General features: G+C 42.4%; 1 protein-coding gene across 2 annotated transcripts in view; it reads left to right on the top strand.

The window, feature by feature from the left end:
- The window catches only part of LOC139421862 (zinc finger and BTB domain-containing protein 7C), a 33,642-nt gene extending 16,366 nt beyond the window's left edge, over positions 1-17,276 (top strand). The window contains exons 1-3 of one of the 2 annotated variants that reach the window (XM_071172991.1): positions 3,101-3,487; positions 13,047-14,390; positions 14,974-17,276. In XM_071172991.1, coding sequence (XP_071029092.1) covers positions 13,075-14,390; positions 14,974-15,724 — 2,067 coding nt within the window. In that variant the 5' untranslated portion in view covers positions 3,101-3,487; positions 13,047-13,074 and the 3' untranslated portion in view covers positions 15,725-17,276. Of the gene's footprint in view, positions 1-3,100; positions 3,488-13,046; positions 14,391-14,973 lie in introns of those variants that run through there. The other variant, XM_071172990.1, reaches the window with a different exon arrangement.
- The last annotated feature ends 647 nt before the right edge of the window (positions 17,277-17,923 follow it).

Here is a 17,923-nt window from a genome sequence, read left to right as displayed (position 1 = left end):
GAGCAGTATAATATAGCAGAGCAGTATAGCTGAGCAGTATAATATAGCAGAGCAGTATAATATAGCAGAGCAGTATAATATAGCAGAGCAGTATAATATGGCAGAGCAGTATAATATAGCAGAGCAGTATAATATGGCAGAGCAGTATAATATAGCTGAGCAGTATAATATAGCTGAGCAGTATAATATGGCAGAGCAGTATAATATAGCAGAGCAGTATAATATAGCAGAGCAGTATAATATGGCAGAGCAGTATAATATAGCTGAGCAGTATAATATAGCTGAGCAGTATAATATGGCAGAGCAGTATAATATAGCAGAGCAGTATAATATGGCAGAGCAGTATAATATAGCTGAGCAGTATAATATAGCTGAGCAGTATAATATAGCAGAGCAGTATAATATAGCTGAGCAGTATAATATAGCAGAGCAGTATAATATAGCAGAGCAGTATAATATAGCTGAGCAGTATAATATAGCAGAGCAGTATAATATAGCAGAGCAGTATAATATGGCAGAGCAGTATAATATAGCAGAGCAGTATAATATAGCAGAGCAGTATAATATAGCTGAGCAGTATAATATAGCAGAGCAGTATAATATGGCTGAGCAGTATAATATGGCAGAGCAGTATAATATAGCAGAGCAGTATAATATAGCAGAGCAGTATAATATAGCAGAGCAGTATAATATAGCAGAGCAGTATAATATAGCAGAGCAGTATAGCAGAGCAGTATAATATAGCAGAGCAGTATAATATAGCAGAGCAGTATAATATAGCAGAGCAGTATAATATAGCAGAGCAGTATAATATGGCAGAGCAGTATAATATAGCAGAGCAGTATAATATAGCAGAGCAGTATAATATAGCAGAGCAGTATAATATAGCAGAGCAGTATAATATAGCAGAGCAGTATAGCAGAGCAGTATAATATAGCAGAGCAGTATAGCAGAGCAGTATAATATAGCAGAGCAGTATAATATAGCTGAGCAGTATAATATAGCATATAGCAGAGCAGTATAATATAGCTGAGCAGTATAATATAATAGAGCAGTATAATATGGCAGAGCAGTATAATATAGCAGAGCAGTATAAAATAGCAGAGCAGTATAATATAGCAGAGCAGTATAATATAGCAGAGCAGTATAATATAGCAGAGCAGTATAAAATAGCAGAGCAGTATAATATAGCAGAGCAGTATAATATAGCAGAGCAGTATAATATAGCAGAGCAGTATAATATAGCAGAGCAGTATAATATAGCAGAGCAGTATAATATAGCAGAGCAGTATAATATAGCAGAGCAGTATAAAATAGCAGAGCAGTATAATATAGCAGAGCAGTATAATATAGCAGAGCAGTATAAAATAGCAGAGCAGTATAATATAGCAGAGCAGTATAATATAGCAGAGCAGTATAATATGGCAGAGCAGTATAATATAGCAGAGCAGTATAATATAGCAGAGCAGTATAATATAGCAGAGCAGTATAATATAGCAGAGCAGTATAATATAGCAGAGCAGTATAATATAGCAGAGCAGTATAATATAGCTGAGCAGTATAATATGGCAGAGCAGTATAATATAGCAGAGCAGTATAATATGGCAGAGCAGTATAATATAGCAGAGCAGTATAATATAGCATATAGCAGAGCAGTATAATATAGCTGAGCAGTATAATATGGCAGAGCAGTATAATATAGCAGAGCAGTATAATATAGCAGAGCAGTATAATATAGCAGAGCAGTATAATATAGCAGAGCAGTATAATATAGCAGAGCAGTATAATATAGCAGAGCAGTATAATATAGCTGAGCAGTATAATATAGCAGAGCAGTATAAAATAGCAGAGCAGTATAATATAGCAGAGCAGTATAATATAGCAGAGCAGTATAATATAGCATATAGCAGAGCAGTATAATATAGCAGAGCAGTATAATATAGCAGAGCAGTATAATATAGCAGAGCAGTATAAAATAGCAGAGCAGTATAATATAGCAGAGCAGTATAATATAGCAGAGCAGTATAATATAGCAGAGCAGTATAATATAGCAGAGCAGTATAATATAGCATATAGCAGAGCAGTATAATATAGCAGAGCAGTATAATATAGCAGAGCAGTATAAAATAGCAGAGCAGTATAATATAGCAGAGCAGTATAATATGGCTGAGCAGTATAATATGGTCTCACTGCTGTGATCTCTGACTCAAACTGAAGAACCTGTCACCTCTCTGATCGTCCTAAGTAGACTTTGAATCACTTGCAGGAAGTCAAACAAGGGATCATATAATTAAATGTCATTTAATTAAATACATATGCAGTTCAACTCTTTAGTTTCTGTTTTGGATTTAGTCTTGTACAAAATGTATTTATATTTTTACATACAAAATATTTATTAAAATATGTATTCGTACAACATCTTCTAAAAATGATCCAATAAATCCGAGTGAGCGACGTAGTGGAGTTTGACTAGATATTAATCAACAGGAAACAGACAGGTTGTTAAAGAACAGATTGGAGAGCTGCTCCAGATTATAAACTCAGATTAGCATAGCGTGTCTCCAAGCCCATAGTGAGCGTTTACGAACGGACTGAGTTTGTGGTGTGATGGAGCTACAAATAGAATATCCTTTAAGGGTGCGAAAAGGTTGAATGACAGAAAATTGTTCGAATTGAGACCGTAGTCACTGAAGGGCTACAGGACTGTAATGTATCACGTCTTATTTGACAAAGTAAAACATACCAATCACATTTTGGGGTTTTAATCTTAAATCTTGAAGTTGTTGCTTCACCTCTGATTTCTGTTGTAGTGACCAGTGGAGGTTCATAAATAGCATTTTTTAAATATAATTTTTTACATTTCTTTCCTTAATTTTTTTGTTATACCCTAAACCCTTACTGCTTCACCCCTCTCCTTCCATAATGCAATTCACTCTAACAAAACAACAAATTCATTTTGTCTGACCTAAATCAGAGGGTGTCTGAGCCATGAGTTTATAACACACTGTGCTTAACTTGTGTTGTGGAGGAGGGCTGGGGTATTATTATCTTTCAGCTACCCACCCTGCTATAAAAACTAGTGGTGCAACATCTCCACATAGCAGTAATGCTGCTCTGCTCTCCCTCCCTACTGTGAATCTGACAAGCCTGCCTTCCCTGCCTGCCGTCTCTCAACTCCTCTGTTGCTCTGCTCACCAGCCTGTTTACGTCTGCCAGGGACACACACACCTCTCTCCGCTCCGGTCCGGTCTGGCGGTCCACTGTTAACCTCCTTTAGCTGCTACTTGTCTTTGTATTGGTTTTTGGAAGTGTTGGATATTTCCTGGTTTTTGTGAATGGGCGGCCGATGCGAGGTGGCTGTGACTGTGAATGGACTGACTGACTGTCAGCTCTGGGTACACTATTCTGAAGAGGCAATGTGACAGGTCTCTGGACACCACTGGTAGACTCTGAATTATAAACAAACGGAAAGAAAGGAATTAAGAAGGTAGGTAAATGAGGATTCCGTTTAGAATTCTAAGGATTCTTGTTTTTCAATTCTGCTGACTTGTGGCATGCTGAAAATTCTGTATCTAGTTTGGATACGTTTGTGTTTGAGTGAGTGTGCCTGCTTATTGCTGCAGTGAATGAGTCTTTCTTTTCTACAGTACATGTGTACACTGCACCTGTTCAGTGTGTGTATGTATGTGTTTGTGTATGTGGAGTTAGGTATGTTTTAGGTGTTTAGAGCGCTGTCTGTTGTGTTGTATTCCTCCCAGGTGCAACACTCTGAAAGTGCCTCATCTCCAGGTGTGGATACATTCATTTATGACTCACATAATTGTTTGGGATAGCACTATGAGACACCGTCTTGAGAAAATGAGGTTGCCAAGACCTCTTTCGCAATAAAAATGTGGAGACAACATGAACAGGAATTTATTTTACTGGGTAGAAGAAATGTTAAATACAGTATTTTGGCTTTAACGTTTTAAAATCTTATTGTATTCTCCTGATGGGGTTTCATTGAATTCATTATTTAGTCAAAACACACACTTGCGCTGGTGGATTTGTGGCAAAAAAAAGCTGAATAAAATGTGTAAGAGAATTGAACTCTTACATAGCACTGGGGCTAAGATATAACTCCTAAAACAAAAGTTTTTTTAACTTGAAGTAGGAGAGTGTTGAGAGAATAAGAACTGAGGGGTATCGAAGATGACTGTTTGTGACACTCTTATCCCCTCAAAACATAGGGATTAGGCTAGCTTGTTTTACAACAACTGTTTGTTGTCTACTTTTTTTTAAATTATTGGAGTACTGTATATATATAAAAGAGATGTTGAAACATTCAAGTCAAATTAGCTACAAGGATTTGTTCTACAGAGGAGCAAATATGAAAATATATTTTGAAAAGCCATAATCCGTTGACAGTAGCCTCATCTGCTATCTGGTTGACTCTTAATGAGACTGTCTGAATTATAATTAATTTGTCATAAATCACTTAAACTCACAACAGGAGGACAGGTTGTGAGGATTGATCAAAGTGGTTGTCAAGGAGACACCAACAATTCTTTAAAAACGACCATCTCTGCCATGGGATCATCAATCATTTAATTAAAAGCATCAGTGGTCAAAATTGAACTCATTAATTTAAATTTAAATATTGCATTATCATAAGTATATCATCAGTAAATTCATATCTATGAATGATTTATAATGGTTCTATAACTGAATAATAGTAGCCAATTAACTAATTATAAACCCTTTATTAATACAAACTTATTGTAAAGGATGATATCTTGCTAAATCATATTTAATATAGTTGATACTCTTTTGAATAAAAAGTTACCAGAATGGATTCAATGAAACCAAAGGTTGTCCTCTGAGACCTAATAAAGTACCAAAACAATGTATTGACTGGTGCAGATAATGGTGTGAACCTCGGGGCTCTCCTGGAGGCTCAGTGGATGGCTCCATAATAAACTCCTATAGGATTGGTCTTTATTTAAACAAACAAACTGCACGATTGGCTTATAGGTTTAATGAGCTTTCAATTCACTAGTGCAAAACATTGACTGTTTCTAGTACATTCTCATTACACATTCCATAAACAAAAATAAATGGTTGGAATTAACATAAATATTCAGATTGTCAATATGTTTTTCTGTAGCGCACCAGCTGATAATATGTATGCTATACTGTAGGTAAAAGTATGCATCAGAGATGTCTCAATATACAGTATACAGTATCAACTATTTATATATTTAAATTAATTTGTCCTCCCCAATAATTCACTATTTCTATATGAACATTTTGTCTATAGAAAAAAGCCACTTCATCAACTGTATGTCACAGGTGTCGTCGATCCAGACGAGTCGTTTCATATCAATATCCTTTATATTCTGTGACTCTAGTCGTTTCATATCAATATCCTTTATATTCTGTGACTCTAGTCGTTTCATATCAATATCCTTTATATTCTGTGACTCTAGTCGTTTCATATCAATATCCTTTATATTCTGTGACTCTAGTCGTTTCATATCAATATCCTTTATATTCTGTGACTATTCAGTTAAGAATAAATTTGATTTAAAACAATCAACAACAAAAAACACAAAATCATAAATGAAGCATATATAAGTTATGAACTTTGTTTGAGTGTATCTGTGGATGGCTCTGTGTTTACCTGTAGTAATATTATTGGGAGTCTGATAGTGTACGACAATCTATATATATATTTTTAAATCAGTGGTGGAAAAAGTACTCAATTGTCATACTTGAGTAAAAGTAAAGATACCTTCATAGAAAAAATGGCTCAGGTAAAAGTCACCCAGTAAAATACTGCTTGAGGTAAAGTCTAAAAGTATCTGGTTTGAAATGAACTTAAGTACATTGGTGGAAAAAGTACTAAATTGTCATACTGGAGTAAACATTACAAGTTAATAGTAAATGCTATGTAAATGCTATAGTAAATGCTATGTAAATGCTATAGTAAATGCTATGTAAATGCTATAGTAAATGCTATGTAAATGCTATAGTAAATGCTATGTAAATGCTATAGTAAATGCTATGTAAATGCTATGTAAATGCTATGTAAATGCTATAGTAAATGCTATGTAAATGCTACAGTAAATGCTATGTAAATGCTATAGTAAATGCTATGTAAATGCTATAGTAAATGCTATGTAAATGCTATAGTAAATGCTATGTAAATGCTATAGTAAATGCTATGTAAATGCTATAGTAAATGCTATGTAAATGCTATAGTAAATGCTATGTAAATGCTACAGTAAACGCTATACATCAAATTCCTTTTATTGAGCGAACCAGACGGCACAATGTATGTTTTTTGTTTATTTTTACGGACACACAGGGGCACACCAACACGCGGACTTCATTTACACACACAGTGTTTGTGTTTAGTGAGGCCGCCAGACAGGGATGACAGTTTACACACACAGTGTTTGTGTTTAGTGAGGCCGCCAGATAGGGATGACAGTTTACACACACAGTGTTTGTGTTTAGTGAGAGTGAGGCCGCCAGATAGGGATGACAGTTTACACACACAGTGTTTGTGTTTAGTGAGGCCGCCAGACAGGGATGACAGTTTACACACACAGTGTTTGTGTTTAGTGAGGCCGCCAGACAGGGATGACAGTTTACACACACAGTGTTTGTGTTTAGTGAGGCCGCCAGATAGGGATGACAGTTTACACACACAGTGTTTGTGTTTAGTGAGGCCGCCAGATAGGGATGACAGTTTACACACACAGTGTTTGTGTTTAGTGAGGCCGCCAGATAGGGATGACAGTTTACACACACAGTGTTTGTGTTTAGTGAGGCCGCCAGATAGGGATGACAGTTTACACACACAGTGTTTGTGTTTAGTGAGGCCGCCAGACAGGGATGACAGTTTACACACACAGTGTTTGTGTTTAGTGAGGCCGCCAGATAGGGATGACAGTTTACACACACAGTGTTTGTGTTTAGTGAGGCCGCCAGATAGGGATGACAGTTTACACACACAGTGTTTGTGTTTAGTGAGGCCGCCAGATAGGGATGACAGTTTACACACACAGTGTTTGTGTTTAGTGAGGCCGCCAGATAGGGATGACAGTTTACACACACAGTGTTTGTGTTTAGTGAGGCCGCCAGATAGGGATGACAGTTTACACACACAGTGTTTGTGTTTAGTGAGGCCGCCAGACAGGGATGACTGTTTACACACACAGTGTTTGTGTTTAGTGAGGCCGCCAGATAGGGATGACAGTTTACACACACAGTGTTTGTGTTTAGTGAGGCCGCCAGACAGGGATGACTGTTTACACACACAGTGTTTGTGTTTAGTGAGGCCGCCAGATAGGGATGACAGTTTACACACACAGTGTTTGTGTTTAGTGAGGCCGCCAGACAGGGATGACTGTTTACACACACAGTGTTTGTGTTTAGTGAGGCCGCCAGACAGGGATGACAGTTTACACACACAGTGTTTGTGTTTAGTGAGGCCGCCAGACAGGGATGACAGTTTACACACACAGTGTTTGTGTTTAGTGAGGCCGCCAGATAGGGATGACAGTTTACACACACAGTGTTTGTGTTTAGTGAGGCCGCCAGACAGGGATGACAGTTTACACACACAGTGTTTGTGTTTAGTGAGGCCGCCAGATAGGGATGACAGTTTACACACACAGTGTTTGTGTTTAGTGAGGCCGCCAGATAGGGATGACAGTTTACACACACAGTGTTTGTGTTTAGTGAGGCCGCCAGATAGGGATGACAGTTTACACACACAGTGTTTGTGTTTAGTGAGGCCGCCAGATAGGGATGACAGTTTACACACACAGTGTTTGTGTTTAGTGAGGCCGCCAGACAGGGATGACAGTTTACACACACAGTGTTTGTGTTTAGTGAGGCCGCCAGACAGGGATGACAGTTTACACACACAGTGTTTGTGTTTAGTGAGGCCGCCAGACAGGGATGACTGTTTACACACACAGTGTTTGTGTTTAGTGAGGCCGCCAGACAGGGATGACTGTTTACACACACAGTGTTTGTGTTTAGTGAGGCCGCCAGACAGGGATGACTGTTTACACACACAGTGTTTGTGTTTAGTGAGGCCGCCAGATAGGGATGACTGTTTACACACACAGTGTTTGTGTTTAGTGAGGCCGCCAGACAGGGATGACTGTTTACACACACAGTGTTTGTGTTTAGTGAGGCCGCCAGACAGGGATGACTGTTTACACACACAGTGTTTGTGTTTAGTGAGGCCGCCAGATAGGGATGACAGTTTACACACACAGTGTTTGTGTTTAGTGAGGCCGCCAGACAGGGATGACAGTTTACACACACAGTGTTTGTGTTTAGTGAGGCCGCCAGACAGGGATGACTGTTTACACACACAGTGTTTGTGTTTAGTGAGGCCGCCAGACAGGGATGACTGTTTACACACACAGTGTTTGTGTTTAGTGAGGCCGCCAGACAGGGATGACTGTTTACACACACAGTGTTTGTGTTTAGTGAGGCCGCCAGATAGGGATGACTGTTTACACACACAGTGTTTGTGTTTAGTGAGGCCGCCAGACAGGGATGACTGTTTACACACACAGTGTTTGTGTTTAGTGAGGCCGCCAGACAGGGATGACAGTGCTCTTTATTGGTATACATGTGAATTGGACCATGTTGCTGTCATGCCTGAGCATTCGAAATGGGACAAATACTTTTGGGAGTCATATTTTCTTCAGGAATAAGTTAGGAATAAGTTGTAAAAAATATAAATATTAAAGTAAAGTCCAGACACTCCCCCCCAAAAATATGTTTTACTTTAAGTCCTTTACACCACTGAAACAATTAATAACCAACTCATTCTAAACACAGGCTGTAAGTAAGTTTGGCTCTAAATGCCATTGTACAATGTTCTGAGTTAACTAAGTCTCCCAGCTAACACATTTAATATGCTATATACGGCATAGCTCAGTCCAGACAAGTGTTTCCCCCAGACAGTGGAGCTTGGTGGCCCTTGGTAGCCTTTGGGGGAGCTTGGTGGCCTTTGGGAGAGCTTGGTAGCCCTGGGGTCACTAATCAGAGGTGGTGATGGGGAGTTTGGAACACAGAAAAAGAACTATGTTACCGTTAGCCCCTGTCTGTCTGGCCCCTGGCAGCCTCTAATGATGACACTGCCTGCCACAGCACTAGAGGTGAGCGAGGACACAGTGTCAGTGGTGATTTGGGATGGGGGGTACATAGTGACTGAGGGGTCGGAGGGAAGCAGAGGAGCTGTGGATCCTGGATAGACCAACCTGCTCTCTCATTTGACATCCTCTTCTGCTTTTCAAAACCTCATGTTCTTCCTGCTCATTAGCAATGATATACAGCACTATTAGGATTATTATAATTCAAATCAGGTAAAAAAAAATACATGTTTTAATCCAAAACAGTATGTGATAGTCTTTAATTTTATTTATTTTTTTACATATTTGATTGTAATAGTTGCCTTGTAAGCATTACCTGGGACTATTTGACATTACCTGGGACTATTTGACATTATCTGGGACTATTTGACATTACCTGGGACTATTTGACATTATCTGGGACTATTTGACATTACCTGGGACTATTTGACATTATCTGGGACTATTTGACATTATCTGGGACTATTTGACAAAGCAGAGTGGAAAAGCTACTCTATGGGCTCTATTGAGAATTAACACTGGATCGATGCTGTCTTTCCATGGACTGACAGACAGACAGGACAGGCAGAGACTGCCAGAGCAAATCATACAAAAATAAGGGGTTATCAGGCCCTTTGACAAAAGTTTACAAATGTCCCCACCCTGAGGGAGGGAGGGAGGGAGGGAGGGAGGGAGGGAGGGTTAAATTAAGGAAGACGTTGTGTGATGAAACAGTGATCTATGCAGGACTGTGAGGTGGGAAAGCAGTGCTCTCCTCTCCTCTCCTCTCCTCGCCTCTCCTCTCCTCTTCTCCTCTCCTCTCCTCTCCTCTCCTCTCCTCTCCTCTCCTCTCCTCTCCTCTCCTCTCCTCTCCTCTCCTCTCCTCTCCTGTCCATGTGGCACATCCTCCTCAGATCCTCTCCAGGACATAGTAATTAGCCCGGGTGTGTTAGCGTTAGCTAGCGTTAGTGCTGGAGCAGAGAGAGAGAAAGAGTGGGGTGGAGTGTTGGCTACTGCCTGGCTAGCAGCCCATGTTCCCAGGGTGGGGGAGACAGGCTAAATCCTAAACGGCACCCAATTCCCTATATAGGGCACCACTTTTGAGCAGCCCATTGGGCTCTGTTCTAAAGTAGTGCATTATAAAGGGAATAGGGTGCCATTTGAAAACAGATAGAGACCAACAGCGGCCTCCCTCCCAGGTCCTCTCAGGCCCCTCTCTTATCCACTCTGTTGTTCTAAGCGCCACACCAATTGTTTGACTTGGCTGGGTATTCCAGGGAGGGGCTCCTGGTCCTACACAGCGCTGGTTTTAATGCAGCCTGTCAGGGAGGGGCTCCTGGTCCTACACAGCGCTGGTTTTAATGCAGCCTGTCAGGGAGGGGCTCCTGGTCCTACACAGCGCTGGTTTTAATGCAGCCTGTCAGGGAGGGGCTCCTGGTCCTACACAGCGCTGGTTTTTATGCAGCCTGTTAGGGAACATTGATGGTCATTCGATACCTTTTTCTCTCACTCTCTCTCTCGCTCTCTCTTTCTCGTTCTCTCTCTGTCCCCCCTCCTCTCTCTCTTTCTCTCTCTCTCTCTCTCTCTCTGTCCCCCCTCCTCTCTCTCTCTCTCCTCTCTCTCTCTCTCTCTCTCTCTCTCTGCCCCCCTTCTCTCTCTCTCTGTCCTCCCTCCTCTCTCTCTCTCTCTCTCTCTCTGCCCCTCCTCCTTCTCTCTCTCTCTCTCTGCCCCCCCCCTCTCTTCCCTATGTCTGTCCTCTGTGTTGAACGAATGCTGAGTGTTACACTTACGGAAATCTGGTGAAGTCAAGACCCTAAAGCCCACGAATCCGATCCCTCTTGTCTCCTTTCCTTGTATTGTTACAGAGCTGACCTTTGACCCTTTGACATGCCATCTCTTCCTTACCAAGACCTAGAAGATGATTAGGTCCCTTGTGTCAACATCAGCTGCTTCCAAGAATAATGTTAATATGGTACAGCAGATGAAAGATATGCTAGACCTTATTGATCTAATGTCCATGAAGGTTATTAGTACTGTATGGATACATATTTTATAATGAAGCAACTTGCTCTTTCTATGAACTGACAGAACAGAAACAATAATCTCACTGAATTCCACTTCGTCTTTTGTTTCAAGTTGCTCATCAAAGATTCTTCATCCTCCACTGTAACTTATATATTCGCCTATAGGTCTTCCACTGTCTACATCTGTACCATAATCATAGCAACTGTTCCTTAGCAACAAGATCGAGAACACATTTGATTGGTAACTGAGCACAATGCCACCTGGAAATTAATTACGGAGATGTTTTAAATATTTATCCCGTGTGACGTATAGAGAGAGTGTTAATATGGGGTCGGAAACTCATAGCGTACATACACGGATTCTTCTGTAATGTTAACCATGGACCATTGAGATCCAATCACACAATGCAGCTGTGGCAAGAAGCCATGTGAAAGCCTCTATCCACATACCCGTTCTAACCGCTGAGGAGCGGACAGCTAAGTTTACCCTCTATTCATAGACAAGACATGAATGGGTGAGAAACTGTCCCAAACCGTTTTTTTCACTCACTGTAAACATGACCTAGAATGAACAAGACCATTTAGGATAGCATTCAACACCACTTTGACTATAATCAAAAGACAATGAATGGATCGTTAGCCGTGGTCCGTGCAGCTCTGTTCTGTCTCTGTGTGCTCTGAATTAACTTGCCTGGTGAAAGAATGTTTTATACATTTTATAAATTAAATTAAATGTTTAACTCTTTGCCACTGGGTTTCTGCTCCCTCTTTGGGATCTAGGCAGGGTTACTGTAAAGCTCTTTTGGATCTAGGCAGGGTTACTGTAAAGCTCTTTGGGATCTAGGCAGGGTTACTGTAAAGCTCTTTGGGATCTAGGCAAGGTTACTGTAAAGCTCTTTGGGATCTAGGCAGGGTTACTGTAAAGCTCTTTGGGATCTAGGCAGGGTTTCTGCTCCCTCTTTGGGATCTAGGCAGGGTTACTGTAAAGCTCTTTGGGATCTAGGCAGGGTTACTGTAAAGCTCTTTGGGATCTAGGCAGGGTTACTGTAAAGCTCTTTGGGATCTAGGCAGGGTTACTGTAAAGCTCTTTGGGATCTTGGCAGGGTTACTGTAAAGCTCTTTGGGATCTAGGCAGTGTTACTGTAAAGCTCTTTTTGATCTAGGCATGGTTACTGTAAAGCACTTTGGGATCTAGGCATGGTTACTGTAAAGCACTTTGGGATCTAGGCATGGTTACTGTAAAGCACATTGTTATCTAGGCATGGTTACTGTAAAGCACTTTGGGATCTAGGCATGGTTACTGTAAAGCACATTGTTATCTAGGCATGGTTACTGTAAAGCACATTGTTATCTAGGCATGGTTACTGTAAAGCACTTTGGGATCTAGGCATGGTTACTGTAAAGCACATTGGGATCTAGGCATGGTTACTGTAAAGCACTTTGGGATCTAGGCATGGTTACTGTAAAGCACTTTGTTATCTAGGCATGGTTACTGTAAAGCACTTTGTTATCTAGGCATGTTTACTGTAAAGCACTTTGGGATCTAAGCATGGTTACTGTAAAGCACATTGGGATCTAAGCAGGGTTCCTGTAAAGCACTTTGGGATCTAGGCATGGTTACTGTAAAGCACTTTGGGATCTAGGCAGGGTTACTGTAAAGCTCTTTGGGATCTAGGCATGGTTACTGTAAAGCACTTTGGGATCTAGGCAGGGTTACTGTAAAGCTCTTTGGGACAACTGTTGCTGTAAAGAGGACTATAAATATGTAATAAATGTGATGTTTTGTCCCTGTGCTATAAATCAGTATATTGCCTGATTTAACAGAACTGTCTACCTTCATACACTATTAGTTCATGTCTGTCTCCCTGTTCTGTAGATCAGTGAGAGGAGAAGGAGAGTCGAGGATGGGCCACAGTGAAGATGACCTGATTGGGATTCCGTTCCCCAACCACAGCAGTGATGTCCTGTGCTGCCTTAACGAACAGCGCCGCGCCGGGTTGCTCTGTGACGTGGTGCTCATCGTACGCGACCAGGAGTACCAGACCCACCGCTCGGTCCTCGCCGCCTGCAGCCTGTACTTCAAGAAGCTCTTCACCGTGGCCTCGGACGGAAGGGACAAGCACAGTGTGTATGAGATAGACTTCGTGGCCCCCGAGTCACTGACGGCCATCTTGGAGTTCGCCTACACATCTACGCTAACGGTGACGGCGTCCAACGTGAAAGAAATTCTTGGAGCGGCTCAGATGTTGGAGATCCCCTGCATCGTCACCGTCTGTCTGGAGATTATGGACTCTGGCAAGGGAGGAGGAGGAGAGGGAGATGAGGAGGAAGACGAAGAGGAGGAGGAACAGGAGGAGGAGGAGGAGGAGGAAGAGTCGAGGAAGGACGAGCAGGAGGTTCATGAGGAGGACAACGCCAGTGAGTGGTCAACGAGGTCGTCAGAGAGTCAGGACCAGGCCGAGTCGGAGAGAGGAGCACCACCCAGTACCTCACAGTACCAGCACCAGTATGAGCTGCAGAGGAACAGGAAGTGCACAGACAAAGACTCTCAGTGTGAGAAACCCAGCCCGGAGCATGAGCGCATGGAGAGCCGAGCCCTCAAGGACTTTTCCATTGAGTCTCTGCTACAGGAAGGGCTGTACCCTAAACTGCCATCAGTCCTGGACAGGAGGGACAACTTTTCCCCTCTGCTCCCTGGCTTCTACCCTCCCATGTGGGCTGCAGAGTTCCCAGGATTCCCCCCACAGGTCCTAGACCCCAGCCACCACGCCCAGACCCCGACCCTCCACCGTTCCTCCCACCCTTCTCAACTGGACAACCGACCCTTAGACCTGGCCGTGAAGAGAGAGGTCGTCAAGGAGGAGCTGAAGGCGGAAGTCCATCCCAGCATGCTCCACAGTGACTTCCTGAAAGACTTAATGACCTCCGGCCTGGGAGTGGGGGTGGTACGGTCCGAGGGGCCTCACCTCCACCCGGGTCAAATAAAGCAGGAGGAAGACTTCCGCTCATACCTGAGCTTCCTGAGTGCATCAAGCCACCTGGGGGCACTGTTCCCTCCCTGGCAGATGGAGGAGGAGAGGAAGATGAAGCCCAAAGCATCCCAGCAGTGTCCCATCTGTAACAAGGTGATCCAGGGAGCAGGGAAACTACCCAGACACATGAGGACTCACACAGGAGAGAAACCATACATGTGCACCATCTGTGAGGTGCGCTTCACCAGGTATGACAAACACTCTTGATACTGTAGGTCTGACCATCTTCTGCAAGGAGATTATAAAAGCCAATAAACACAGTAACTGACACACACAGTATCCGTTAGTGATGCCACGTATGTGGATAAGTGGCTAAGTGATTAGGTAAAAGTGTTGCCTGATCATATTCTAAGATAATAATCAAAATGCCTACATGTAAAAAAAAGATATCAATCATTAACACGTGAAATTGAGAGGTTTTTTTGGACAAAGATTATAGTATTACGGTAAGGGAGTGTTTTTGTGGTTAAGGCGTTTGATTTGTATCCTCTCATCTGAATATCATCCGAGACCTAAAAAGTGGAAACCCCCTGTCTTTCTTTCTAGTCACTTCCTGCCTCTGCTCTGGCATGATTGTTTCACCTGGCACATTTAATACGTACCCCAGAGTATACCCACCAACAATGCTTTCATCTCTGATACATCTTTCAGAACACATACAGTTGAAAGGACAACACATTGAAAAATATATATTTTGACCTCAATGGGACAACCTGATAACATAAAAGTGAACTAAAGTAAATAATATAAGCTTCTATTTTTTCTTTTCAGGCAAGACAAGCTGAAGATCCACATGCGGAAGCACACAGGAGAGCGGCCCTACGTCTGCCTCCACTGCAACTCTAAGTTTGTCCACAACTACGACCTGAAGAACCACCTGCGTATCCACACAGGGGTGCGGCCCTACCAGTGTGAGCACTGCTACAAGAGCTTCACACGCTCAGACCACCTGCACCGACACATCAAGAGGCAGAGCTGCCGCGTCTCACGCCCTCGACGAGGCCGCAAGCCCGCCGCCTGGCGTTCAGCCAACAACTTCCTGCAGGGCCCTCCTGACTCGGCCAATCACCACGAGGATGGCAAGGGCGGCTGCCGGCTCCTGCCCTCCTCCCATCGAGGCGTTAGAGGTCACGGTCTGGGCCTAGGGGAGAGAGAGAGACAGGCCCTGGGTGGTAAGGGCCTGGGCTATAAGGACTTGGACAGTGACAGCAGAGAGAGCCGGGAGGGCAGGGAGGCCAGAGAGGGCCGGGAGGGCCGGGAGGCTAGAGAGGGCTGGGAGGGCCGGGAAGCTAGAGAGGCCAGAGAGGGCCGGGAGGCTAGAGAGGCTCGGCATCACCAGTCAGACAGGAAGCATGTGGTTGACAAGGTGGAGCTGGAGAGACAGAGGGGCGTGTTCACCTTTGCCCTGGCAGGGCCTGGGGGGGGAGTCCTTACCCACCCTCCATTTTACACCCCGACCCCTGACCCCTGGACCATTAGACTGGAGAACCACGCCTCTCCCATCCCTGAGCCGACCAACTGACACAGATTAAAGATGATAGAACAGAGACAGTGCCGGCCAACTGACACCTGAACAGAGAGAGAGCCGGCCAACTGACACCTGAACAGAGAGAGAGCCGGCCAACTGACACCTGAACAGAGAGAGAGCCGGCCAACTGACACCTGAACAGAGAGAGAGCCGGCCAACTGACACCTGAACAGAGAGAGAGCCGGCCAACTGACACCTGAACAGAGAGAGAGCCGGCCAACTGACACTTGAACAGAGAGAGAGCCGGCCAACTGACACCTGAACAGAGAGAGAGCCGGCCAATTGACATCTGAACAGAGAGAGTGCCGGCCAACTGACACCTGAACAGAGAGAGAGCCGGCCAACTGACACCTGAACAGAGAGAGAGCCGGCCAACTGACACCTGAACAGAGAGAGAGAGAGCCGGCCAACTGACACCTGAACAGAGAGAGAGCCGGCCAACTGACACTTCCAACAGATAACTGATGCTTCATCTCAGACTTCTAAGAACAATACAGAACAGAAAGTTCTCTGCCTGATAGATGTTCCACCTGCTGTTTAGAGATACAAGGATATTAGGCTGAGGAGATGAGAGTTTGAGGGGAGTGATGTCTGGGAATATAAATGTATAGAAAACAGGGGAATTACTGGAAAACAGTTGATTTTAGACATCTCAGATCAAAATCACAAGGATTTTTATAAAAACATTTGATTTGTAGAAATAAAACTGGATGAATAGATTTTGTATGTTGCAAAAGTACACACACACAAAATAATACTCTCAGGACATTATATAATTGTTTATCTTTGGATTGTAATTGTTTATCTTTGGATTCACTACAATCAATGTAAATGTGTAATTCATAGTATACTTAATATTAGCAATAGGTTGTTTCTCAAATTCACAGTCTACAAAAAAATAAACCGATATCAGCCGTTATTTATAAACGACAAACAGATTCCAAATCCATCCAAAGTTGTAGACCAACATCAGTTCTAATGGGCAGGCTAGTGTAAGCCAACGAAGAACATTCAAAACCAGGACAAATTATTCACTTGACTTAAAAAAATATATATAATATAGATCCAAAACTTGTTTTCACCCTTGTATTGCCTTGTTCTCAGGTTTTGTAAATATCTACAAAATGTTTTAAAGATTTTGACCATAGTAATATTGATTACTGTTGTATTATACTTTTTTTTATCATCGATAACCCATCCAAAGGTGTGCCGTTTGATATTTCACACATTTTTCACAAGCCTTGTGTTACATATGGTATCTGTGTTTCTTCTAAAGACCAAGACGTGTACGATTCGTTAGACTGATATACACTGAATTATTGCTTTAGCTATGCCCTGCTCCTGATTGGAGCGTTAAGACCTTGAAAGAGGATTCTACCCTATGTTCATATAGTGCTCTTAACTGATCTATGTACAAATATTGCTATTCAGAATTGTTTGAATTGAAATGAAATGGGAAACTATTTTCTTGCTATTTATGCATATTTAAATGAGCCTTGGCTATATTTAGCAAATATGTTGTTTTATAAAGACACTAAATGTTGTACTCCTGTGAGTCTAGGAGTCTCATTATCCTACTTTTCTGTTGTGTGCGTGTGTGTGTGTGTGTGTGTGTGTGTGTGTGTGTGTGTGTGTGTGTGTGTGCGCGCCTTTGTTGCAAATCTTTCATAAATGTAAATATAGTTTAGATTCCATTTTAGAGAACGGATATTTGACACACAATTAAATTAGGACTCTATTCAATCAGATCTGCTTTAGCTGACATCTGTATAGTGGCTGTTTTGGCAGTGTCTGAGGTGGAGCTGTCAAATCCACAAGCAGCTCCTAGTGTCATACCTAAAGCGGACAAGGCCGTTGGCTGCATGGAGTCACATTAAGAGAAATCCCATGCAGTCTTGTTTACAAATTGGAACACTGGAATGTGATGTAATCTACACCTCCATTAGGATGATAGATGTAATCTACACCTCCATTAGGATGATAGATGTAATCTACACCTCCATTAGGATGATAGATGTAATCTACTCCTCCATTAGGATGATAGATGTAATCTACACCTCCATTAGGATGATAGATGTAATCTACACCTCCATTAGGATGATAGATGATAGATGTAATCTACACCTCCATTAGGATGATAGATGTAATCTACACCTCCATTAGGATGATAGATGTAATCTACACCTCCATTAG

Source organism: Oncorhynchus clarkii, chromosome 12 (assembly GCF_045791955.1).
Source record: "Oncorhynchus clarkii lewisi isolate Uvic-CL-2024 chromosome 12, UVic_Ocla_1.0, whole genome shotgun sequence".
In the NCBI taxonomy this organism is placed as follows: Eukaryota; Metazoa; Chordata; class Actinopteri; order Salmoniformes; family Salmonidae; genus Oncorhynchus; species Oncorhynchus clarkii.
Note: the sequence above shows the minus strand (reverse complement) of the source record. Positions and strands in the feature narration are given on the sequence as shown.